Here is a 26,653-nt window from a genome sequence, read left to right as displayed (position 1 = left end):
GGGTGAGCTTGAGTCTGAGCCTGATCCAATGCTCCCCCAGGATGTTTTCCCTTACTGGCGTCTACCAGAGTCCAGGTGTCAGTGCTGCCCTGCTGAGGTCAGGTGCAGCTGGTCAGGAACCAATGCCTAAGCAAACCACTCATGATCTGTAAATTCCGTGTCAATTGTGTCTTTATTTATTGGGGAGGTCTTGGGATCTTAACACACAATGCAAAAGAAAAGGCAAATGGCTTGTGCATTTAGACTGCAGTGGCGGCAACGGGATCATCTTTATTGTCATGGGCCAAAGGAAGGGACAGGCACATTTGACTGAATGTAGGAAATAATAATTTAACTATGCAGTCTCCACATAAACCTTTCTGCCAAGAGCATAAACAGATTCTCCAACCCGTTAAACAGATTCAACATGTAGCAGAAGGGCGACTAACCCCTAGCGCAGGGTCCTTGTTGGGACCCATAATCAATTTTTTTTCTGCCCCACTCTCAACGCCAGACAGATTTTGACAGAGGCAATCGGCCCAAAGTAAACAATAGGCAGAGAACTTCAGTGAGCGAAGAGCTCTGTGTGCGTGCAGTTTTAGAAACTCAGATATATAATCTAGTCGTCAAATGGCTCCTTAAACCAGGGTTACAGTCGCCAAAACAAGAATGCCTAGTTGCCATTTTGGGGCCAGGTGGCTCAAACACAACTTTTTGGTCCCTGAAATTCATTCTGATTGCACAGGCAAAATATAACAAGATGTGTTGTTGGTGTGTGAAAACAGTCAAGATCTGAGGACCCCCAGGCATCTCCAGATGGTGGAGACATCAGGTGGCATCCTGGCGCCCGGGCATCTTCACTTGATCGTGAGTGGCTGATAGCCAGGTACGCAATGTGCTTGGCACCTGGTGGGTTTCGAAGGCTGCATGTGTCCTGGCCATGCGACAGCATGTGGTGGCCACACCCACTGCTAGCACATGGGCTCCAGAGGGTTAAGATGCACCCCTGACGCAGGACCACTTACGTGGATTCTCTGCTTTGCACGGAGTCTCAAGGTCTTTGTTGGGAGTGCCTTAGAATGGCAAAGAAGAGAATGCATGCATCTGCCACAGCGTGCCAGAAATCAGCTATTTGAGCAGGACTTTGATGACTGAAAGGACAGGTAAACAGCTGAAGTCTTTCCAAAGGCAGGAAAATAAATACTGCCTACACCTTTCTATAGATTTCAAACAAGGGCTGGAATATATTAATGGTGGTCACTAATATGAAATCCAATATAAGAAAATTCAAGTTTGTTTGAAATTGTGTAAGAATATTCATGACCTAAACCTCCCCATTTGATGCTACCTTAACTGGTATCACCACAGCTAAGTTTAGGTATCATTTTTAAAGTGTTCCATCATTTTTTCCCAAGCCAACGTCCCATGAAGCTCTAATTACTAGCTCTGTATTTGATAATCACCTTATACACTAATCCCAAATTCATTTGCCTACTAAACTTGAAGTGATGCAAACACTTGCGTATTAAAGGAAGTGGAAGCCTTTAAAAGATGGAATCTTTTTGAAGATTTGACTCGTTTCTGACCATATTTCACTGTGCAGTTATTAAACACAGATGATTATGATAATGTACACAAAAGAGAATTCAAAACACCTAACTGCTTCCCTCCCAGACACAAAAATGCACATCTTAAAATTGTGCCAGATTGTGGCACAATTGGGGGCGGGGGGACAAAGCGACGGCCACTTCCCTCCAGGAGGAAGAATGTCCTTTTCCTATCCCTTCTGCACAAACAAGGGCTGCCAATTTGTCCCCATCATTGTCAGCAGACAAAAGCAAACTTAAAGGCTGCAGCCAGACCGCATCAAATAGAAGACATAGCAATACCAGAGGCTGCCTTGAAGCCCACTGGGGTGTGAAGTCAGGGCTGAAGTCTTCTTGTCAGCTATTACCATAAAAGAAGCAGAAGAAATAGCGACACTTCCACACAAACGGAAAGGTCAAGGAGTTCGTAGCCATTTCGTGACCCAGACAAGTCAAGGTCAAAAGATTCAGGTAGCAATTTGGTCTGGGCATAAGTTACTTGCTCAAATGAATTGTTTTAACAAATCAGCTTTGGTCAATTAAACCTAACGCGACATGTTGCATCACATAGCAGGGTTCCTGACACTGAGGCCAGGAACTGAGACTGGCCTCGTAAAACAAGGCTTTTAACATGGCATAACAAATCTAAGGTAATCCATCCAGAAACTGCAGATGTCAACATGATGAAATGCAAGTTGCCCTGACTAAGAATGGTTTTCACACTTTTTAATCTCAAAAGAACTGAGCAGGGATCCCACCCTCCCCAATTGCATTTAACAAGAATTCGACCCATATATGAAACAGAGCAAAACTTCTTTTTACCTATGAACTAGTTAACGACAGGTTTCCGTGCCATTATGTTTGAACAGAAGATCGATCTGATAGATATAGCTTGGTAATTTATCATATATTAAAATATATTTGTTGGCAGAAATGCCTCTCAATTATTGTGATTACTTTCGGTAACTTTTATTGAACTGTTTTTCTCCCAGGCATGAATCAATTAAATTTAATGCCTCACATACTTCATTAAAAAAAAAAAATATTACTAAACTTCAAAAGAACAGACTAAACGTCAGATATCAATGCTATACCTCCGACATTCCTCCTTCCCACTTACTTAAATAATAATTAAAATGCAATTATTTCAATTCAATTCTGTGTAAAGTCTTAATATGCAACAAAATCATGTGGAGGGTTGGCAGAATTAGGTGGAGATCTGCCATTAATCCCAACACCCAAAGTAAGAACTCAGATAAAATATGGCCACAATCCCATGCAAGTTTACTCTAAAACAGGCATAAGCAAACTCCAGCCTTCCAGATGTTTAGGACTACAATTCCCATCATTCCCTGACCACTGGTCCCATTAGCTAGGGATGATGGGAATTGTAGTCCCAAACATCTGGAGGACCAGAGTTTGCCTATGCCTGCTCTAAAATAAATCCCATTATGTCAGGTAGTGCTTACTAACTAATAGATATTTTCGGATTATAGTGTTAACAGTGCATACCTTCTCAAAAGTAAGCTCCACTGAATTCAGTTAGATTTACTTCTTAGTACGTGTGCAGTTTCTGCTACCCATCAAAATCCTTACTGTCCACACACAAAAAAAGTGCATCAGGCTGGATCAAGAGAAGACTAAGTAGAATTCAACCTCTGCAAAGGGCTTTTCCGCTAAACCCCACTGTGCCCCTCTGGGAAAGCATGGAAAGCGGCCCAGGGGTCTGCAGCAGGATTGGAACATCATAAGAATTAAATGGGGCTACACCCTGCACAAGCAGAAGTACTATTCCACTCATGCAAGACATCTCTGGATCTAAGCCATTCCGTATAAACAGTCTTCTCCCTTTCAAAACACAATTATGCAAATTGTTTCTTCGTATTATAGCTTTCAAGCCACTAAAGATGACAGCCTGACTTGCCTAATGAAACCTTAAAACCTTCACCCACTTACAGTTATGTCTGTTTAGCCCTACATGGAATGAGCATAGGATTGTACTCAGACTATGAAAAGCTTGCTAACATAAAAAATGTGAATTTTTCAAAATTCGCAGTATTGTATTACTGTCCAACAATCAGTATTGTCTAGTCCCTCCTCCGAATTAAGAAATCCGCACGTGCGTGCCCATATTCATAGTAGAGGGAGTGCCTTGAACTTTCTGCAAATGCAGATCTCGAAAGGGCCATGTCATCCCTGAAATGCCTTGTCACAGTTACTGGTATTTGGGACCAATTTGTTGTCGTTTTTCTTAGATGTATGCATAAAATACTAATGGTGCATGCTTGCAGATATGTGTGCATATGTGTGCATGACACAAGTAATCTAGTGTGGGCCACAACTCCCTATCTGTGTGTTCACCATCATATCATGCTTCCCATTTGTGGTGGGGGTGGTGAGGCAGCATTCTAAAACTTATCAAATACCCAGAATGCAACTGTGTGGCACACATCATATTTCAAATGCAAAGGGAATAAGATGCATCTTGTCTAAGGAGTTGATTGGACTGACACCGTTAGATTTCTCAAGAACTAAGGGCCAAACTGGATGCTTTAAAGACATATTTTCATTTAACATACAGGGTTGTTGTTTTTTTGTTTTTAAATGCAAATTGCATCAGCATGGAGGAGCTGATAATTAACAGCATCAGAGCACGCATGAAATTTAACCCTCCCCTCCCCTTATTTGTATTGAGAGCAAATTTGGCACTGGCGCCAAGTTCCCTCTCTGCGCCTTCACTGATCCTACTAATTATCAGCCCCCTGCCCCCCCCCAATTGTGGATGCAATTTGCATTTTTTTAAAAAAAAAAATCTGCATGCAGATGCATTTAACATTATGTGTAGTTTGACCCTAAGAGTCCTCTGGGGCAGGAAGCAAAATCAATATATGTTCCTTGAAAACACATATTTCTTAGTTGCTGAAAGACCAGTTTCATTAGACTCCTCTCTCAATTGTCATCAGCAGTAACTCAATCAGGCTACTGGAGATGGAACTGCAGGGTTTCTCCATTCACCATGGTGAATGACCTTCAACTTTTGGTTAATAATAATAATAATAATAATAATTTTATTATTTATAGCCCACCCATCTGGCTGGTTTTCCCCAGCCGCTCTGGGTAACTTACAGCATACCTATAAAAACCTAGTAAAACATCAAGCGTTAAAAATTTCCCAATACAAGACTGCCTTCAGATGTCTTCCAAAAGTTGTGTAGTTCTTTATCTCCTTGACACTTGAAGGGAGGAAGTTTCACAGGGAGGGCGCCACTACCAAGAAGGCCTTCTGCCTGGTTCCCTGTAACTGCTTCTCGCAGGGAGGGAAGCAGCAGAAAACCCTCGGATGAAGACCTCAGTGTCCAGGCTGAGCAATGGGGATGGAGATGCACCTTCAGGTATACAGGGCCAAGGCCGTTTAGGGCTTTAAAGGTCAGCACCAAGGCTTTGAATTGTTTTTCGAAACATTGGGAGCCAATGAAGATCCTTTAGGACTGGTGCTATATGATCCCAGCGGCCACTCCCAGTCACCAGTCTAGCTCCTGCATTCTGGATTAGTTGCAGTTTCCGAGTTACCTTCAAAGGTAGAGCGCATATATCCACATAGAGCGCATTGCAGTAGTCCAAGGAGGAGCTAACCAAAGGATGCACCACTCTGGCAAGATAATCTTGAAATCTTTCCATTCAAACTGGTCACTACAAGAATTCTGCAAGAGCACCTGCTCCTGTACTGACCTGCAAGGCCGCTTAGATCATCTGGGGGAATATTCTGGTCCTGCTACTGCATCCTACAAAATATCATAGGGCAGTGACCCAACGTGAGCATTTCCCACTTTTCCCCGTATTTTGGAATGACCTTCCTTTTGCCATACATGAATCAGCGATCATCAGCTCCATTACACATCTTGTAAAGAAATATCATCTAGTCCAGGTCTTCCCTGACTCATGAGACGGTTCCCTGTTTTTATTTGTTTGAATGCTCTAGATTCCTGTTTTGATAAGGCTTTGTGCTACTGTTTAACTGGTTTTATGTTTTGTTTCAATTATACTGTTTATTGTTTTCATGTTGCAGTGCGTGCTTTTAAATAAATAAAATAAGAAACAGTGCCTGGGTTTGCTTTTTTCTATCATCGCTCTCCACACCTTTTCCTTTTGCGTCATGTATTTTAGATTCTACACCTAAGGGCAGGGACTGTCTTATCACTGACATTTATAAGCTACTCTGGGAGCCTATTTTGGATGAGGAGTGGGATAAAAATGGTACAGATAATATCAACTTTACAGTCAACAGACCAAAAACAAATACTCAACTGTTGTTCCATAATACAACAAAGATACTGAATTCATACAGTCTTTCAAATGTATTCATTCCTCCACTGGTATTTTTCCATGGGCGAGATTATTAATTCAGTATCATCCTTTTAGTGTCTTAAATGGGCCTACTTAAAGTTGCAGTGGTGGAGATGCAGACCTGATACTACAACAGCTGCATTAGTAAGCAGTAACAGGTTATGCTGTTAATACCACTAAACCTGAGTAACACTAATAATTCACTAATAAAGACAAAAAGACGAATCCAAAGCAAGAAGATTATACCTTAAGTGTTTTCACAGCTGAAAAAGATGACTTCCGATGCATTAAAAAGAATTATTACTACATATCCTTCTTAGGCATACTATAATGCAAAGGTGTGTGTAATTTTAAAGTAGGCATGGGAAACCTATTGTCAAGAGCCCGGTGAAAGCTTCATGGCAGAGCTGGTCAGAGTAGGAAGAGGATTAGGAAGAAAGTATGAAGTTAGATTATGGTGAGGGGGCCGGCTGTCTAGAAGGCAATGATTTGGGTGCTGGAGAAGGGCCAAGTGGGTTGTCTGGAGATAGTCCTGTCATCAGCTGACCTTAATGTGGCAGCAGAGCCACCAGACATGACTCCAGCACCACCTCCCATCAGGGAAGTACTTGCCATCCTATGGAACGCGGGTGGCGCTGTGGTCTAAACCAATGAGCCTCTTGGGCTTGCAGATCAGAAGGTCGGCAGCTCGAATCCGCGCGACAGGATGAGCTCTCGTTGCTCTGTCCCAGCTCCTGCCAACCTAGCAGTTCGAAAGCACACCAGTGCAAATAGATAAATAGGTACCGCTCTGGTGGGAAAGTAAACGGCGTTTCTGTGCACTCTGGGTTCCGTCACGGTGTTCTGTTGCACAAAAAGCGGTTTAGTCATGCTGCCCACATGACCCGGGAAGCTGTCTGTGGACAAACGCTGTCTCCCTTGGCCTGAAAGCGAGATGAGCGCCGCAACCCCAGTCGCCTTTGACTGGACTGAACCATCCAAGGGTCCTATACCTTTTACCTTTACTTCCCCCACCCTCAGGAGCGGTGGCTGAGACCAGATCAGATGGTGATCTAGGCATGTCAGCTTTGCCTTCAACGCCAAGGACACTGAGATGATGGTGACAGCAGAAGCAGACTCAGCCCACTGGCAGAAATGCTTACTTGCTTGCCTAGTCCTGTGGCTCAGGACAACAAGTGCATGAACAATTGAGCTCACCCAGCTCTTCAGATATGGAGCACAGGGGGATATCAGTGGCTGGGCCAACATCTTAGTCCATATCTACCCATGCAGCTTACTCTGTTGTGAGCTTCTGAAATGTGTAATCTGATCTATGTTTGGGCATTGTAGTAAAGTTTGGAATCAAGCCTTTTACAATACCGGAGCTGTGTTCAAGTACTGTGTCTACAAGTGGGAGGGAGGAAGCCTATGGTCTTCCAGGTTGGAATCGGCCCCGGCTAGCATGGACGAGAGCTGCACTATAACAACATTCTGAGGGCCATAGGTTGCCCGCCACTGTTTAGAAGACTGCATTGGATTTTAAAAGTTCTGTTCACTTCACACTCACTGTCAAGCCGAATTTATTTTTTAAAATGCGATTCCCGAAAAAAAATGCCCAAAACAAAACACAGATAACTGGATTGCCTGGGTTTTCCAAAGATGCTGCCAATTTCGCTGCAATCTACTGGTCACGTAAAAAGGATCCCTGACAGTTAAGTCGAGTCACAGACGACTCTGGGGTTGAGGCACTCATCTTGCTTTACAGGCCAAGGGAGCCAGCGTTTGTCTGCAGACAACTTTTACAGGTCATGTGGCCAGCAGAACTTAACCGAAACCAGAGCAGTGCACGGAAACGCTGTTTACCTTCCCACTGGAATAGTACCTATTTATCTACTTGCACTTTTTTGGTGTGCTTTCGAACTGCTAGGTTGGCAGGAGCTGGGACCGAGCGACGGGAGCTCACCCTGTTGTGGGGATTCGAACTGCCGACCTTCTGATCGGCAAGCCCAAGAGGCTCAGTGGTTTATGCCACAGAACCTGGAAGCAAATCTCATTAAACTCAGGAGTTAGTTAAGTTTCAAATAAGCACCGCTGAATAAGCATGGCTGAATACCAGTGAAGTGTGAGTTAATGCAAAACTTGAATGCCACTGAAACTTCAGCTCTGAGTAAAATGGTCAGGAAAAAATGCCTTTATGCTGTCAGGTACTGCCACTCCTCCAAAATAATACACATACCAGTAAGCATCACGTAAACTACAAGATGTTGAAGTTATGTGGCTTGCCAACACAGAAGAGTTGCTATCTATGCATTTCTTAGCGAGTTGTGATAATCAAGTTTTTCTCATGTGCAGTCCTTGCTTTTTTTTTTCTAGGGACAGAGCAGTTCCTCGTCCACCATCCCCCCCCCCTCCAGCAATCACCCTCTTCCCCTCCCTTTTTTAATACCAGACAGGACACAGTCTGGCGATTCAGGGGCTCACGCAAGCCAGACTTCCTTTAGTGCAGCCCTTTGGGTAGAACTGCTAATCCATCTTACTAATTAACAAGATAATGGTGGTTAGTCAGAAAACAGTATTAATGCTAACCATCTAGGAAACATCAACAGAAATGACTTGGCCTTTTCACTGGTCTCCGGTAGCCAACCCATGCAGCTAAACAGAAAGGTATTTAGATGTTTTAAAATCTGGACATTCAAGTGCATCAGAAGTAAGCACACTTGGCAGAAGTGCATCTATTTGCTGGAAAGTCTGGTGAGTTTCTGCTGAACTCTTGGTTTGGAAATGAAAGCTTTTTCACAACTCTCTTAATATCTTACTTTTAAACAATGTACGAAAATAGGAACAGTGTAATATAACCAGAATGAAAAACATGTGGCAATTATGTGACACATACCAAGACCTACACAAGCTTAGATTGATAGATGATAGATAGATGATGTCATTGTTGTTATTGCCTTTTTAGTGATCAGTAGCAGTATCAAACTTTATTTCGGTCACAGACCAACAAAAGATAAACTGAACACATCCATAATTTTGAGCTGTACAATACAGCTTACAGTATGTATAATAATGCCATACAATGTCTTTTGAGTGTCAAAAGTATAGCAGACAACGGAAGAATTAAATTCTGTAGAAGAGAAATACAAACAAAAAAGTGTGCTTCGGGGGAGAAAGAATTGGAACTTTAACAATCTGCTACTACAGAACTGGGAAAAAAAGTTATCTATTAGACGAAGGATTTCTATTATCTGAAGTTCTACTGCGGCAAACAAATACAACAGCTTTCATTCAGCGATTGTCAAAAAAACTTTCCAATGTGCCCACTGCAATGCAGATGCCAACCAACGAATCAAAGGCATTCAGCAACTAGACAAAGAGGGTTTGATGCCAACCTCGGTGCCACTGGCAACCATTATTGGCATCAAGCACATTGTCTGCTTTATCCTCCCCCACTCTGCCGACACTTGACAAACAAAATGGCGGTTCTTGTAGAAACGGAACACAGCACAAGAGCTGCACTGATTGAATCAAATACTACCAAATGATTTTATGGACTGAAACACAGCTTGAACCAAACATCAGAAACAAGCCCATGAAACCTGTTTCCTTCAAGCGATGTATAGCTTTCACAACATTTAACATTAAGATGAATCCAAGAAACACTGGAACAAGGAGGAAAACCTTTCTTTCTTTCCTTTTTAAAAAAGTATTTATTCTGTGCTGCGTGTTCTGAACACCTGTGGACTAGGAAATCATTTTATTCTAATTTGTTTCCCCATAAAAGCGGTACGAACGCAAGCAAGTGTATCAAGTAACGTTTAATTTCGCTTGTGTCCTGCAAATTCTAAGAGTAGACCCGTAGCAAAAAAAAAAAACACCAAAAAGGAAGTGAAGGAGAGACAGGGAGAGTTTTGAGGGGAATGGCTGGGAAGGAGAGTCAGATAAAGCTTGTCAACAAAAACTTGATAGACTGGTCTATATTTCTTCTTCCAGTACAGATCTGGGAAGCAAGTAGAAGAAATCCTCTTTGTCAAAGCACAAAAAAAGGACTGACATTTCTAGATCAGGAAATTCTCAATATATTGTAACATTGCTCTCTGCTCTGCAATGCGGATGCCAACCAACAAATCACAGGCATTCTAGGCTAAACAAAGAGGGTCCGATGCCAATCCTGGTGCCACTGGCAACCATTACTGGCACTCAAACTGTTCTTCCACATGCTTTTCGCCAACGTTTAAACATGTGCCTTATTTTATCCTTTCATTCATTTAAGAACTTTGTCCTTTTTAAAAAATCCCCCACCTTGTCCAACAACTGATTAGATTACTACGCCTTATTGATGAGGCATTACCAAATAGATTTTTCATATACCAAAATAGAAGACCAATCCGCTATAAAAGAGATCATTACTCTGACTGACATTGTGCTTATACCTTTTGCAAGCCTAGCAACCCTTGGTGCCTTGCCTGCCAAAACACAAAAATGAGATTGAGAGCGCAGACTATTCTGAGAACCATTTTTAAAAAAAGGGGGGGGGGAGAGAATCCTTTTTATATATATAAAGGAAAACAGCCAAGGACCTATTATTTCAAGCATAGAAATACTAGTCGTTTAGCAGATTTTGCCGTCTCCCACAAAAAACAAAACAAAACCCTGATAGCATACAAAGAGGACGCATAGTATGCAATAAATGGAAGGTTTTCTCAAAGGTGACTTGGTACAAAAATATGTACCAACTTTACATCCACTGTTATTTTTCGCAGTAACTGCAGAAAGGATGAAAAATTCGGAATGATTGTATGATTCAGGCTGATTTAGTGAAAACCGAAAACATCCACTAGGTATCACTAGCAAAATGGTGTTCTCCATCTCAGCCCTGCTCTCAGTTCAAGTGGAATATGTATCAACTTCAAAGCACAGCATCTTAAGAACAGGTAGGCAGGTACAAGAGATGCTATAGCTACGTTGTTTTCATCTGCATTTGACTTTCTGGTGTGCATGAGGCACACATCACCTGGTTATAGCCTTCCTTAAAAACACTTTGAGGTGCAAAAAATAATAATAATTCATTTTTAACACAATGCATTTGTGTTAGCATATACATAACAAAATGCATATGCAAACACCATAGCTTATTTCCTCCTTCCTCCAAGATTAATTTGCAGCACAATCCTAAAGATGTTTACCCTTTCGCAACCCTGCATAGGATTGCAGTCTTAAGAGTCATGTATCATAATTTTCAGATGAAAATCACAGCAAAACAGCTGGGCCGCAACTGGAAGGAAACTGTCTTTAAATCACATTGAAATCAATGAGATTGAAATCGGTAGTAATTTAAGTCCAGTTGATATTTTTATCAATTGAAGTTGCTCTGAATTGGGGCCCTTAATTCTGTTTATGTTTCTTACTGCTAGAAATGAGAACAGGAAAGTATTTTCATTAGTATACATCAATCCTACAACAGATACTTAGTCATATTTTATTATATAACGACTCCATGTGAAGTTAGGACTAAGCATGGCAAACAAGGATGGAATCATGTAAACTGAAACAGAATATTCAACTTTCAAAGTATTTTAAATTGTAGGTGAAAATCACAAGCCAAACCACCACCACCCATTTTACTTTTAATTTCATCATTAAGTTACATAACATATCCTTCTTTTATACTTGGACAAAAAATATGACCTGCTGTCTTTCTTTTAACTACCTTCCAACACCAGGCCGATTTATGCAAAAAGCCACCATCTCCAAACATTATGGGATGTAAGTTCACTTCTCGAAACATGTTTGTTGTATGACTTGAAAACAAAACATTCATTTACCTGGGATTTATTACCGAAAATACATAAAATGGAAAGCAATAATCTAAGTATACAAACAGTTCTGATAGTGACCGCTTATGTGTTTTGTTACATTTTAATGTAACTTCACATTTCCATATTGAAGCAACATTTTTAAAGTTTGTGTATGTTATGGAAATTATAATTTGCAGAAATATTTGGAGAAAGATCAAGCTACGAACACCAATTGTGCCTTGAACAACACGAGATGTTCATACAACGAGCGCTTAGTGCATATTAATATCCAGATGCTACACAGGCCATACTCTAAAACTGAATCTTTTTTGTAGGGGTTAGAGCGTTTCCTTGCTAAAACCATGAAAGAGATAGGAGGCAAGATCTGATATAAACAGATATGAATCTGTTTAAGTAAGTGCATATAGCTTTTGCTCATTTGCTTGTATCAATAGGTTTACCAACATTTTAAAACTTCTGCTCTGCAACACATGCTGAAAGCTTCCCCAATATTTCGAACTTCCCTTTTGGAACAAAAGCTTGGCATGCATTCTCAGAAATACATGTCACTTAAATGTACAAATATGCAAATTAGCATGCACCTGTGTACATGTATGCAGGGAAATATATATGCATATGCTAGGGCTTAAAGGAGAAAGGTCTAAAGGGGGTTCAACATATTCATACAAGGCAAGTAACCTACCTTGATCCTGCACGTAGTACGCCAGAAACAAATCAAGCTCCTTGACTGATACTGTTATGTGATGTGGCTGAACACAAAGTGCTGGATTTGTGCAATGGGGGGATTTCATGAGTCGCTCTCCGTCCGTACTTTCCAAAGGGATACCTTTAAAGAGGATCACCATGACTAGATCCAGACGCCAGACTTTGTCTGCCTGTCGCAGGCAGTCGATTCTCCTAATCTTACCCTTCTGGTCAGGATTGGACAACACACAGCACGGGTGCTTCTTCCCGGTAACAGTTAGCACAAAATCCTCCCGGTACTCTTGGCGGATATCTTTGCGCAGTTTGGCGAGAAGCCTGGAAGCCCACTTCTGTTTAATTTCAGGCTTTTCACTAAGTAGCTCGTCCTTGACTGCTCTTTCCTCATCCTTTGACATTCGCTTTTCATGTTTCTTAAAGTACTTGCGTTTTCGAGCCTGAAGGTTGAACCAGGTGTAGGCGATTGCACGGACATGTGGGAGAAGTGCCTCAATGAATGGGTGAAATTCATCCTGTTAGGAGAAGAAACAGGGTGGGGTAGGGGGGAGAGAGAGAGAAACTGAAAGATCAGTTCTGTTTGCATGGTGAAAGCAAGAGCAACAGTCCCCCCCCCCATTTCTAAAGTAAAAAAATGAATATATATAAAAAAGGCTTTAATACCATGATCACTAGGCGCTTTTCGTTTTATTTCACCACAGTTTCAACTTCCAAAAAAATTATAAATAACTGCTCTAAAAATACTTCCACATTTAATTTCTGGAATTCACATGGAGTTTTGGTTTGTATCAGATTTGGGCCCCATCCACACACAGCCCTTCGTCTTTGGCCCCCAAATGACAACTCAAATATAACTGCTTCTTAAAATAAAATAGAGCAATAAGTGGCTTCTAACATTTGCAGTTCAGATGTGCGACAAGCTACAGTACCATTTTTGCTAAGACATCCCAGCAGAACCCTTAAGAAGGTAGGTGTGAATTGCACCACACATTTCTCTTCCCCGTGGCACAGAAACACAAAGCATATGCGTGATAAGTGCGGTGCTATACAGTTCCCACTTTTGGAGCACGCTGTCAGCGAGAGACTGATAGCTCAGCAAAGAGCATGCGCTCATAAAATTTGATCCATTTCTCTTATCAATCGCCCAACATTCCAGCGCTGAAACAGGGTCATTCCAGCGCTGATGATGCCTTCGGAAAGCATGGGGAAGTTAAGGAAAGGAGGCAAAAAGGAACATCATGTACAACAAGAGCCAAACCACCTAAGTTTTATGCACCGCACAATTCTACCTTTCCTTTCATAACTTTGTGAAACAAAACTTTACGCACTCAAGAATTAAAATCGCATCATTATTGCTGTCCCAGCAATTTTGCTCCACTCTACTCTGGGGGGTTCAATGCCTTACAGTGTTAGTTATTTTGTTATCTGGTCACGAGTATGTGGCAACTATTTGCCCCCCCCCCCCAAAAAAAATCTATCTCAGGCATACAATGAAAATGGACAACTTGGCACAAACTTTGCATTCTTTGTGCTTCAGCTGTCTGTGGCAGAGTGACATTAACACTGCATCGTTGGGTAAATCCTGCTTTTCTAAAATACGTGTTATTTATTTATAGTTATAGAGGGCTCTTCCTATCATCAGGCTATTCCTGAAGATTCATATATTATTTTCCTAATTTTGATAGTTATTGCAATTTAGATTGTATTTATTACTTTTGGCAATTACGTTACTTTATGAAGTGGAAGATGCTCAAGGTTTCATCTTACAGACATTTCTTTCTGTCACAAACGTAATTATTTTGTAACCAAAACAGCCTAAACACACATGGCAAGTTAATGTATGGTTTTAAAAGAAAACTGTGCCAAAAAAGAGCACTATTGTTGCTTCCCAACCTTTGGTATATGCATTTCTGAGTGGTTCTAAAGTTAATTTTTTCTTCTTAGACTGTTTTTAACTGTTTTTTTAATTAAAAAAAAATCACTCCATGTACTTTCAAACTAAACGCCGAAGTCATGTTACAAGGAATATAATGCTGATGCTACAATTGTTCCCTTAGAAATTCAAACTGTATTTTTCAGGAGGGCAAAATGTTAAAACACACTGATAGTAACACCTGTTAAATTTGAAAACAGGTCAAACTGATTTAAATGAACTATTTTATATACAATATATATTTAGGATGGAGGTGCACATTAGATTAAAAGATTGAGTATATTTTATTGCTTTTATAATTACTGCATAGATTGTGCAAGCTGCTGGTTTTCGACCCAAGAAGTTAGTACTGAACAAATAAAGCTATGCTTGTATTTTTGTTACCTAATGTTCTGTATACTAAGCCTTGCATTTTTAGACATAAAGAAAATAGAGGTCTTCAGAATTACTGCAGGTTTGGTTTTTTAAACATAAACCTTCCCTTTCTATAGAGAGGGAAATGAACTAAAATAGAATGGATAGTACTCAAAATCATTACAATATAAAGTGAAGCAAAGTGGCAAAAGAATCATTAAGTAAAGTGATCAGTAGAGTTTTGAAGATTTCTGTCACTTTGAGGGCTACACCATGGAAAGAGTTAAACCACAATCTGCTCTTTGTGTGGGAAGGCAACACAGTTCAGAGCAACCACAGCCCATGATAAGACTTCCTTATCTCAATGCTATTTTTTTGTTTTGTTAACTACTACAGTTTATTTCTTTCCTTCAGAAAAGAATTGACCGTGCAAAACAGCTATTCCAGAACTCTGGACTTTAATAATGTATATGGAAGGAAAGTGGCAATGCAGGCCAATTTGCAAGAAATGAGTGAAGTGGTGGTATCTGGTAGTTTTAAAATTACTGTGCAAAATAGATTTAAGACAGCGTAACACTGATGCCAAGGAAGTACCCTATCTGTCAGTGATATAGTCCAAGTACAGTATTGTGGATCTTACCAAGAAAATTGTGAAGCCTCGGACTTCAGCATTACTTTTAGGCATGCACCAAATACTGCCATAAAGCACCATTTCTAAGCATGTTTAAGTAAACCCCATCAAATTCAATGGAACTTACTAATTCAGTCCAGACAATACACCTAAATTTTGCATATTTCAGCTATGTAAGGACCTGCTAAAATCAGGAGCATAATGGATGCAAAGCTATGAGGAAACAAATCTACTGCCATGAAAGTGGAAATAAGAACAGATGTTATTTAAACATGAAACATATATTTTTTAAATAAAATTAAAATTAAACCCTAATACCAAACCCTTCCATTTTGCTGTAGCATAGAATAACTCTAAAATCTTCAATATACACCTGGGATATTTTTTTTAAAATGCTTGAAAATAAACAACTCAAAGTTTATTCTAGCTGAGACCTGACATATAGACATTCTCCTCAAAACTGTTTAAAGGGTCATTTATGAAAGATGGTATTTTGCGGAGTGTACTGACAGACAAAACACTGCAAATAAAGATGCATGTTGCAATTGCATGTGGCAAGAATTAACATGAATAATCAGCAATCATAATTGCATTTTGCAACCAAGCTACAGTTAGAAAAAGCTTTTCAAATGTTCTAACGTGCATTGGCAATTTGTACATTGTACGCATTGTATGGCAATTTGCATGCATGGACAATTGGTACAAAAATTGTTTATTTAAAACGGTTTATATCTATTCTGTAACTGTAGTATAAAATGGTCAAGTTCTCTCTCCAGAATAGGAACATGGAAAAGTATTTTCACATAACACCTTCTGTCCTTCCCTTCAATTCATTTTCTAGTAGATGTAGGAGACTATTCCCCCCCCCACACACACACACAAAAAGATGACTCCATAACAATATGTTTAAAGGTATGCAAGCTGCTTTAATTGACTTTTTCTGTTCTAAACTGAATCAAAAGCAATGTAGGGGAGAAATAAATTATAGCGAAACCTTTAGGTTTGCTGGACTACTTATGCAGCGAAACTATTAAAAAGTTTCTTAGAATCTGAGCGTTAAAAAGGATCTAACATCTATGCCACAGACCTCAGCAAAGAAAAGCTTTTATTAATTGTACAAAACTGAGGAGGGAAGTATTCTATTACTAATCCTCCATTCTGCATAACAAATATAGATCTCATAGGTACGAAATTCCAGCTGACATCTCACTTACTGTTCTGTCTTACTGAGTGTAGCTGAGTGTGATCCCAAGTTAGTGTGCTTCGGATCACATTTTTAAAATACAGTAACATTTCCACTTCAAAGAAAAAGAGGAAAAAGTCAGGCGTACTGAATTCTTTTTACTCCAATGTCTCCTAAGATTTCTGTGCACACATATTTTATGAAGCACTGTCAGGGCTACAACCACAACAAACATCAATTGCTGTGCAAGTGTGGGGAGAACGGCAGCTTTGGGGTTTAATTTTGCTAGATTTTTTTCCCTCCCACAAATGTATATACAGCACAGCAATATGCCATTCAGTATTGAGAAATTAGTGACTTGCAAATTGACAGAGCAAACAGGACTTAGAAAAATGCTGGACGTACAAAACTTCATTTCAAAACTTGGAGGTATGTCTTTAAACCACTCTAGAAGTATTAAAATGATGTATCGCTAGGTTTTTCATGAAACTGTTTGGAGCAGTGGGTTGTATACAAACTGAGCCTGAACAAACTACTTATCTTGCATAAACCAAAAGTGATATTTAACCATGCATATGGCAAACAACTGATAGAACTCACTCAAGAGCATTTGTGAAAATATTGTATTTAAAAAAAAAAGCACAGGAAAGGAGGCAAATAGGCAGGAAATAACAACAGACCATAACATATACATAACAACTGGAGGTGTCTTTTAAAGTTTCAACTTTAAAGGTAAATTATGATACATATCTTGTATCAGCACAGAGTAGCAGATAATGAAATCAAGGCAGCGTTCATGTATTTGTAAGCAAATTCCACTTAAACTAGCCAAACTTATTTCTATGCAAATGTTTCCAATATGGAGGTGGAAGTATCAAATTTTGCATGCAGCAGAGTACCTAGTGAATGAAAAAATATGGTACTGTAATGCTGTAAGTCTAAATCTATTACAATATACCTATATGCTGGGATATTGACTTCTTTTTTTGACATGTTTCAAATATCTTGCAACACCTTTTCCCACCTGTTTTGCACCAATGAAGTTTACGTTCACTTGCTGAAAAGATCCCCAAGTTAATCACACTTTGATGCCAAACAAAATATAAACAATAAAAAACGTGTCAGCCAAAAAGCTACATGACTGTATCCAATCACTGAATAAGCCTTATCATTGTTTAAATCTTCATTCACAATACTGTGAATGCCTCAGTCCTTTGGAACCACAATGGCTTCTAATTGTCAAATGAAATCTTAATTATTTAACTATATCGCAATGTATGCCACAGAAATATTAAACAACTCAGAGCCTTCTTTCTTTCCACACCTATTAGTCATATAATTGCAGATTAAACCATTAAAATTGCACCCTGCAAAGATTTTAACTAGAACTGTTCAGAACTGACCTAGAGATTCACATTTTACCTGAAATATACTCTGACCACTTAACGATAAACGGTACTAACGTTACACGCTATAGACCCTTAACATCTCACATGGCGCTATGCTGCAATTTATATTGGATCAGAATCTGCAATCCGTTTCTTTTATTTATTTATTCTAAAGCTTTTATCCTGCCAATCATCACAAAAGACTCACCATATGTTAAAACTATAAATACCTTCTTTGCATCAAAGCTATTTGCAGTTAAATCTTTTTGTAACATTATTTGTCCAAATGTTCTACCAAGTAGTAGAATTTGTATGCAGTACATAAAATAACTCTTTCTAACGTCCAAAAGAATACGCAAGCCTGCAGGCCAAAAGTGACAGCAAAAGTTTAATTTTGTTTTTGACCTTGGACGTCGACTTTATAAAGTTACAAAAACCGAAGTGAAGCAGGAAAAATGTACTGGATATCCAAATGAGAACTTCTACTGCTCAGAGACTTTTTCTTTTCTTTTCTTTTCAATCGAACCTCACATTACTGGAAAGGCTATACAGTATATGATAAAATTCAGCATGGGATCATATTATGTTTCCACTGTCAATGCTTAATTAAAAATAATGGAACACTTTCTCCCTTTGTCACTCAGATACCTAAACAGAAGAGCTGAAACGATGGTAGCAGCAATAGTATTTTCTGGTCTAGATCAATACGATTCATACCTACATTTTCATTATAGACATTTCTAATCTATAACCACTGGGATTTATTTCCTCCAGAAACAATTTAACAATATTTAGCAACATCACCGGCATTTAAATAAAATAAAATGTTGCATTCCTTCTTCCGCCCCGCGTCCTTCCCGCACACACCTCGAAGAGTTAAGATTTACACAACTTAACAAAACACATGCAATACAGTTGAGTTTCCCCCCCCCAAAAAAAAATAAAGTCCGAGCGGCTCGAACAGTTTGCAACTCTTACAAACCCACCCGCTTGCCGAGCGCAAGTTTCGTGGAGTTTTTGTTTTGTTTTTGGATTGGTAAGAAAAGGCGACAAATATCTACCTGAGTGAGACAGATGGGAGAATACATCATGACTTCGCTCTGAGAATGCACTTCTGCGGAGAGAAAAAGTATCAAAAGCGCAAGGGTCTCATCTGTTCATGTTACAGTCATCGGGCGAAATCGGAATCAGAAGGAGCGACCGCGGAGCGCCGCGAGTTCCCGACAAACCCCAGTCCTCCTTAAATAGCCAAAGAGATTCAAGTTCACTCCGAGCGCTGGATTTCCCGGGGTGAAATCCAATCTACACTTTTTAACCCTCTTGTTCTCGGAGACTCCGTCTTGGTGCTGCTGCTGCTGCAGTGGCTGCTGGTGGATTGGGGCTTCGGGGGGGGGGAGAGAAACCGGATGGTGGGGGGGGGGGGCTGGCTGGATGGAATGCAGCAGGAGTTAAGGAGGAGGGGGGTGGGCGAGACTTTTCCCTTCCCTCGCTCGCGCTGCCTTTTGCACCACCACCACTTACTAATACTACCACCACCCCCACTTCTTTCTTTCCCGGATCTGCAATCGCTCTTGGAGAAGCTGTCGCGGCGCGGGGGTTGATACACCACGGTACTGTCAAACCCCGTTGCCAAAGTTCAAGGTTGCTGCGGCGGCGGCGGCGGAGCAGAGCAGGAAAGAAATCCTGGCGCGCGCGGTGATGGCAAGGCGAAAGTTTGCAAAGGAAGAGAGAGCCCTGTGCGCTCGAGCGCCAGCCCGGGAGTGTGCGCGCGCGCGTCCCCCCAAGGCTGCAAAACACTTCGCAGCAGCAGCAGCAGCAGCAGCAGCAGCAGCAGCGCGCAACCGCCGGGCTTCTCTCGCAGCAGCAGCAGCAGCAGCAGCCTGTGCCTCCCTCTCTCTCTCTCTCTCTCTCTCTCTCTCCCCTCCCTCCCCTCCACCCCCTTTCTCTGTGGATAATGTTCAGAGCCTGCTTTCCAAACGCCCACTGTAATAAAAATGATCTCTTGAAAATTCAAAACGATCAATCTCTTTCTTTCTCCCCCCCCTTCTTCTTCTTCCCGTCCTCCTCCTCCTCCTCCTCCCTCCTTCCCCTTCCCCCTCCCTCCTTTATGATCTCCTTTCTGCAAGACCTGGACGTTCAAGAAGGGGAGGGAGGGGGGTGTCCATGTGCGTGTTTTGGGGGGGGGTTGCATTGCACCGAGCGCACTTCTTCGGGTCCGTCCTGTCCCCCGTCCCTCACGCTCAAGGTCTGCTCCCCCCCCCCCCTTTAAGACTTCAGGATTTCGGTTTATTATTTCATTACACCATTGACGCTCGCCCTTCTCCTCCTCCTCCCCCAGCTGCTGCCGCTGCCGCTGCAAACACATTCCTTTCTGAGCCCCCTCCCCTCGCCGTGCCTTTCTCCTCTTTATTAATCATCATCTCGCACTGTACGAGAGCTCGGCTGCTGCCCATTTCGCAAACATGCTTTTGCACTTTCTCCCGCTGTCGCCCTCTCCTCCACCCCCCCCCCCCACGGTTAACCGTTAGGGAGAACTCTGTGCTGGGGGAAAGGAGAGAGGAAGGGGGGTGCGTCTGGGTTTGGGAGAGGAGGACGCACACTGGGGAGAGGTGGGGGGGGGGGGGTTGGACGGCGGCGGGGAGAGAGAGAGAGATTATTTGCAAAGCGCAAGTTCCCCGAGAGCGCCAAAAGAAGGAAACAGCCCAACTTCGCTCCTGAAAAGCTCCTGCTGGAAAATTCCCGCACAGAAAAAAAGTGGGGAGGAGGAGGAGGAGGGAACAAAAAAAAGGGAAAGTGCAAGGGAAAGCAACCCCCCCTTAAACAAAATAGTCCGCCGCTCTGTGGACATTCGATCTAGCAATTGCGGGGGAGGCGTGCGGGGGGGGGGGGCTACAAAGCCGGAAACTTTGCCAGCTCGCCACTAATTAGCCAAACAAGAATGGAGAGGGGGGGGGAGGAAATGTGCGCCGGGGGGGTCTTTCTTTGCAGAGGCATTCCCAGCACGGGCAGCGTCTGCAAACCTCGCTACCCTGTCGCCTTGCATGTGGAGCCAAGGTCACTGCATTGTGTAGCTAGTGCTGGGGGGGGGGGGCAAAGTGGGGAGGGGGGGTCTCTCTCGCTCTCTCCCCGTTGCAATATGGGGCTGGGCGTGCTCTTGCAGAGACCCTGTGACGGAACGGAGTTGGGGGGGGGGAGAGAGGAGACGCCCTCCTCCCGGGGAGCCCCTTCCACGTGGCCCCTATCCCCCGCCCGGCGGCAGAGGAGCCGCCGCGCTCACACGCGTGTGCGCTGCTCGGATAGGCTGCTTTCCCGTCCCTCTCCGGCGGGCTCCCCCCCGCCCCTCAGCTCAGCGAGGGAATGGGTGGCGGGTTCCTCCTGAGGGGGGAGGAAAGGAAAAAAGCCCGCGGTAGCAACACACTAGTCTGCTTTCAATCTCGCCAGCCAGCTCGTGCCAGGGAACTGAAAAGAGTTCGCGCGCGCGCGGGTTGCAGCCTTTTTTCGCTTCAAGGAATGCAAGCGAATTAAAACAACGCAGGCCGACCAGGTTCTCACACGGTGCGAAGATCCGGGAAAATACTTTTGGGAACGTCTCCCGTCTCCCTTTTCATTCTGTATCCCTGTATATATAAACTCCTGAGGACAGCTGCTCCATGCATGGTGTAGTCTAGTCCATGAAAGCTTGTGTGCCATAAGATTATATATATATTTTTGCATTTAAGGTGCTGCAGGGCTCCTCGCTGTTTTCCTGCAACAGACTCGAAGGAACCCCCCTCGCGGGTTGACAACATAAAGGAGAGGTTGCAAAAGGACAGCCTTCTTAGGTTGCCAACTGGGGAATTTATTTGCCAACTTATTGCACCAGAACATTGCAGCTGTATAAGGGACACTCCTTTGCTTAAACGCGCCCAACGCTCACCCTGCCCTGCCTCAAATTCTGCAGACTTTGACCTGATGAACCAAAACAGGCAAAAGCGAGACTCTTCCACCAGGCCAGCGCCTGCATGCTTCCTGCCTCAGGTAAACTTTCCTCCTTGGCCTCTCCCTCCAGCCCCTTCCCCCGCTGTGTAAACTGTCCTGAAGGGACCAGTGACTTTTCCTTTTCCCCCTTTTCTTTTTTTTGCAAAGTGGGATTTATTCACGTCAGGCATTTCACAAGGACACATCAAGAGAAGCAGGCAGGTTCAAGTCAACCATGAAATGGTCACTTTTTAACCCCGTCCTGTCCTCATTAGGGAAATACTCAAACACAACCCATTCTCAAAGGGGTCTCTTAATGAGGGGAGCTTGCCAAGTCGAGCAGCTGCAATTGCCATAAATTTACAAGCCAGAGGGAGGGGGAGGAAACGAGAGAGGGGTTGGTACAAAGCAGGTAATGTCAAAGCAAATGGCTATGGCCAACAGATTAACCCTTCAAAGGCAGCCCACCTCAACTGTAGGTGCACTTCCCATCGGTGTAAACCCATAGAAATAACACTTTTCTCTCTCTTATTAAGGAGTGCTGTAAAGTGACCACTTTAGAGTACTTCACTTTAGAGTGCTTTGCACTAATATAAGATGTGATAAAGTTATTTCGGGGTGAATCACACACAATTTTAAAAAAAATATCAGAAAATGCTCTGAGGCCTACAGGGTGGGGAGGGGGTGACAATTCTGGTTTAAAGACCTGAAGTTTCCCTTGTGAATAAACATTCAGCATGTCCTCCATTAAACTGCCATAAAAGACAAATTCACCAACATACTTGAACGCACCTTTTTTCAGCTGTTGTGACTCTTGAACAACAAGAGTCTTTCTAAAACAAACAAACAAATAAACCACTGAACTATAGACATGGCAATTTTGTGAATGACCCAGACTATATGTGTGTGTGTGTGTGTGTATACACAAAACAGCCAAAATCTTTATTTATCTGTTTAATAGCACTGGAGATAAAATAGTGACCTGCAGCACCCCATAACGTAGCTACCAGGGGGCTGAAAAGCATTCTCCCAATGCTACTCTCTGGAAACTGACCCAAAGGTAGGATCAGAAGGAACTACTCTGTATTACAGTGCACCCCATTTCCATTCTCCAGAGCTGGTTGGGGTGGGTATCACAGTTAATGGTATGGAAAGCTGAAGAGAGATCAAGAAGCAGAAGGTTGGTCACACTCCCCCAACCCTCTCTGTAACAGTCATCCATTAGGGCAACCAAAGCTGACTGAGTCCTTTGGTCAGGCCTGAACCCAGACTAAGACCAATGGGTTTCATTGGAACTGATATTCCATAAGAGCATAAGAGACCCTCCTGGACCGGCCCAATGGCCCATCTAATCCATCACCCTGTTCTTATGGCAGCCAACCAGATGCCTGTTGGGAACACAAGTAAACACTTACGATCAACCTGCAGAAGTCCCAGGTTGTAGCATCCCTTTCAGGCTATGAACTTTTCGGTAGCCTTGGACAAGCTACTGTCCAGCAGAGATAATACTGCTGACTTAGCTCCTTACAGGGTTGTTGGAAAGACTGTTGTAATGTGAAGAACTTTTGGGTAGTCTGAAGTGCTCTTTGCTCACACATTACTCACATTTAGCAGTTTCCGTGTGGTGAAGGGGAAGTATGGCTGTGCAGATGTCCTCACCCTCAAGGCTGAACAGGCCCCACATCTGACACATGTGTTAAGACACAGAGGGTCTAAGTGAAGGTCTTCTTAATACCTCTGCGCAGTCAGGGTTCCAGCTCCTGGGAAGCTCTATGCATGTAGGCATAGCCTTCACCAGTACAGATGTCCACACCTAACATGTGAATGTCAGGTCAAAGGAGATCGCAGGACTGCACAGCCCCAAAAAATTTTGATCACCTAACGGGGGCTTGGGCAGAGTACTTCCATTTACATGGTTCCATTGTTTCATAATTACCACCTCACATGCACCATGTGCACAGAATTCTGTTTTTCCATGTAACTGAACTTTCGCAGCAAGTCCATCAGTTTTGTGTAATCACAATGAATACATTTTAAATGTCTCCTTCCTTTCATTTCTGAAAGCGAGTGGTGGATCAAGGTAGTTTTCAATCTTAGAATTACGTTCTCAGTGTGAACGTCATGGTACAGTGGATGCTCGGGTTGCGAACGTGATCCATGTGGGAAGCACGTTTGCAACCCGCGGTGCCACGTCTGCGCGGGTCACGATTTGGCGCTTCTATGCATGCACAAAGCACAATTTAACACATCTGCGCGAGCGCTGAAACCCAGAAGTAACCCGTTCTGGTACTTCCAGGTTCAGCACATTGCGCAATCCAAAAACACACAACCTGAAGCATCTGAAACCCGAGGTATGACAGTACATGGAATCATAGAGTTGGAAGGGACCATGAGAGTTATCTAGTCCAACCCCCTGCAATGCAGGAATCTCAGCTAAAGCATCCATGACAGATGGCCATCCAACCTCTGCTTAAAAACCTCTAAGGGAGGAGAATCCACCTCCTCTTGTGGGAGTCAGTTCCAATGTCGAACAGCTCTTAATTGTCAGAAAGTTCTTCTGTATGTTTAGCCGGAATCTCCTTTCTTGTAACGTGAAGCCATTGGTTCAAGTCCTACCCTCTAGAGCAGAAGAAAACAAGCTTGTTCCCTCTTCCATGCCATTGAGATATTTGAAAATGGCGATCATACCTATCCAAACTGTCCAAAACTATCGTTAATCAGTACAAAACTGATTTTGAAGGGAGATCTCAAACCGCTAACAAACAGAAAACACTGCAACATAGAAACTAAAGTGAAAGCTTCACTTCGTTTTGACATTAAATATCCAGACTTGCATTGGATCAGTCCCATCTACAATTGTATACCACACTGCATTGGCTAGTTTGATCCTTTCCAAGGCCTGGAGCACCCATACTGTTGTTACTGTAGCACTAGTCACTTTATGACAACTTCTCCCAGTTTGCTTGCACAATTTAGAAGCACTTGAGGTGTTGTACTCAACTATCATAGCCCAGCTCCTCATCCCTGATGGACACTTAGAGAGGGTGCACAGCTTTGTAACATGAAGGCTGTATAGGTTAAGTCATTCAAACTGTTATAACCTAGGGATAGGCCATTTTCACAGGTATCACAGTGGTGACAGTAACATGTGTTCTGGTCCGTAATCGCCAAAGATGCTATATACACAAGAACCAAATGCCACCAGTGGCAAGAACATCATCCATAGCATTTTTTCATGCATGTAAAGAAAGGTAAATTAAATAAGCTAATTGCTATGGCGCACAGCTGATAGCTTTATCACAATACAGAAAAGGGAGGAGAGTCACCTATGGAAGCGATCCTTTTACACACACACACACACACACACACACACATTCATAGTGTAAGGAAGCTGTGAAAACACAGATAACCAATCTTCATTTCCCATAAGAGGAAATAAAGTAAGAGACGAGCTCAGTGACGTCTGGTGCAGGGATGGAGAGCCTCCTGAAAACTACAGTATGACTGTATGTCTGTCCTCAGGTGCCCGACAGATACAGATTCACTCACTGACACACCAACAAACCAGCAATACGAGCTTAACAGACAGCAGTGCGACTGCAGGCTTTCCCAGGAACCAGACTGAAAGCAAAGAGCAACCAAGCCCATTCCATAAAGACATCCTTCAGAAGGGAGGGGAAATTCTGTTGTGATTCATCGAAATGAATGCCCATCTTTAATAATCTAAGCATAATAACCACATGCTAGCAACATTCACCAGCTCTAGAAAGTTTCTCCCGAGGATACAAAGTACAGTAATTACTTAAGAATATACAGAAGCATAAACAGGTAACACACACATGCCAACCCCAAACATGCTCCTGGAGGATATTTTACTGTAGAGTGTCATTTGCTGAATTAACGCAATAGGTTTTGTGAGAGATAGCTCCTCTGCAGAAGGCAAAACATAGCAAATTGCACTTAAGTATGCATAATTCAACACAGGAAGGCAAGACAAATATGAGGAATACACTGCCAAAAAATGTAGATCAAGTCCTCCTTTAATTCTACACAAATGTACCATATGACTTAAAGAAACCAATTGTGTAGCTCTCAGTACATTTCCTTTTCTTATGCACATCCGTTTCTGAATATTTATCTTTTGATGGTGCTCAAAACACATGAAAACCCTGCAACTGTTTCCCTCATGTCCACAATTCTATAATAGTTTCTGATAACAAGTTTTAATTTTGACTGCTGTGGAGGGATATAAGCAGTCAGTTAGCTGGTCTGTTTGAGAATGAAACATATAGCATTGTCTTAAATAGTACTTGAAAGTATGTCCTCAGAACCCAAGAATCAGACAGCACAGAATACTGAGAGAGAGAGAGAGAGAAAACCCAATTAAGAGTCTTGTATTGCCTACACTACAGTGGAACACCTCCAGTCTTCCTGCGATGGGAAGGATTAGACATTTGTGAATAAGAAAAGGAAACAAAAGTTAAAATAGGCCACAGAGAGTTTTCCATAGTACAAAAAGTACCTTTTTAATATAGCCACATACCTTATTTGTCTCTAATTATATGTCTAGATAGCAGAGAATACTGGGTTACTTATACTTGCTCTTCACCCCTGCTCCCGACATCCCAGACATATGTATATATTTATATTTGTCTTGGGGGACAACATTAAGTTAAGAAATTACAATGTTAATTATGCTACTGCCGGTATAAACATGCACAGTTATTAAAGACGTCGCATACCAATCTGTCTGCCTAGATTTCAAGCATATGTACAGTTGAAACTCACCGAGCAAGCAGCA

At 42.2% G+C, this 26,653-nt stretch overlaps 1 protein-coding gene across 17 annotated transcripts in view; it reads right to left on the bottom strand.

Annotated features, from left to right (window-relative positions):
• NFIB (nuclear factor I B) overlaps positions 1-26,653 on the bottom strand; it is a 298,687-nt gene that overhangs the window by 176,912 nt on the left and 95,122 nt on the right. For 14 of the 17 annotated variants that reach the window (XR_013391119.1, XM_028711819.2, XM_028711820.2 and 11 more), the window contains exon 2: positions 12,390-12,921. Coding sequence is in view for 16 of the 17 variants with exons in the window: in XM_028711819.2 (XP_028567652.1) it covers positions 12,390-12,921 (532 nt within the window). In the remaining variant the exon portion in view is untranslated. Of the gene's footprint in view, positions 1-12,389; positions 12,922-18,956; positions 19,713-26,653 lie in introns of those variants that run through there. The other 3 variants (XM_028711821.2, XM_028711823.2, XM_028711828.2) reach the window with 1 other exon arrangement.

The sequence above is a fragment of the Podarcis muralis genome, chromosome 17 (assembly GCF_964188315.1).
Source record: "Podarcis muralis chromosome 17, rPodMur119.hap1.1, whole genome shotgun sequence".
NCBI lineage: Eukaryota > Metazoa > Chordata > Lepidosauria > Squamata > Lacertidae > Podarcis > Podarcis muralis.
The sequence above is the reverse complement of the archived record's forward strand: the minus strand, read 5'-3'. Positions and strand labels throughout refer to the sequence as shown.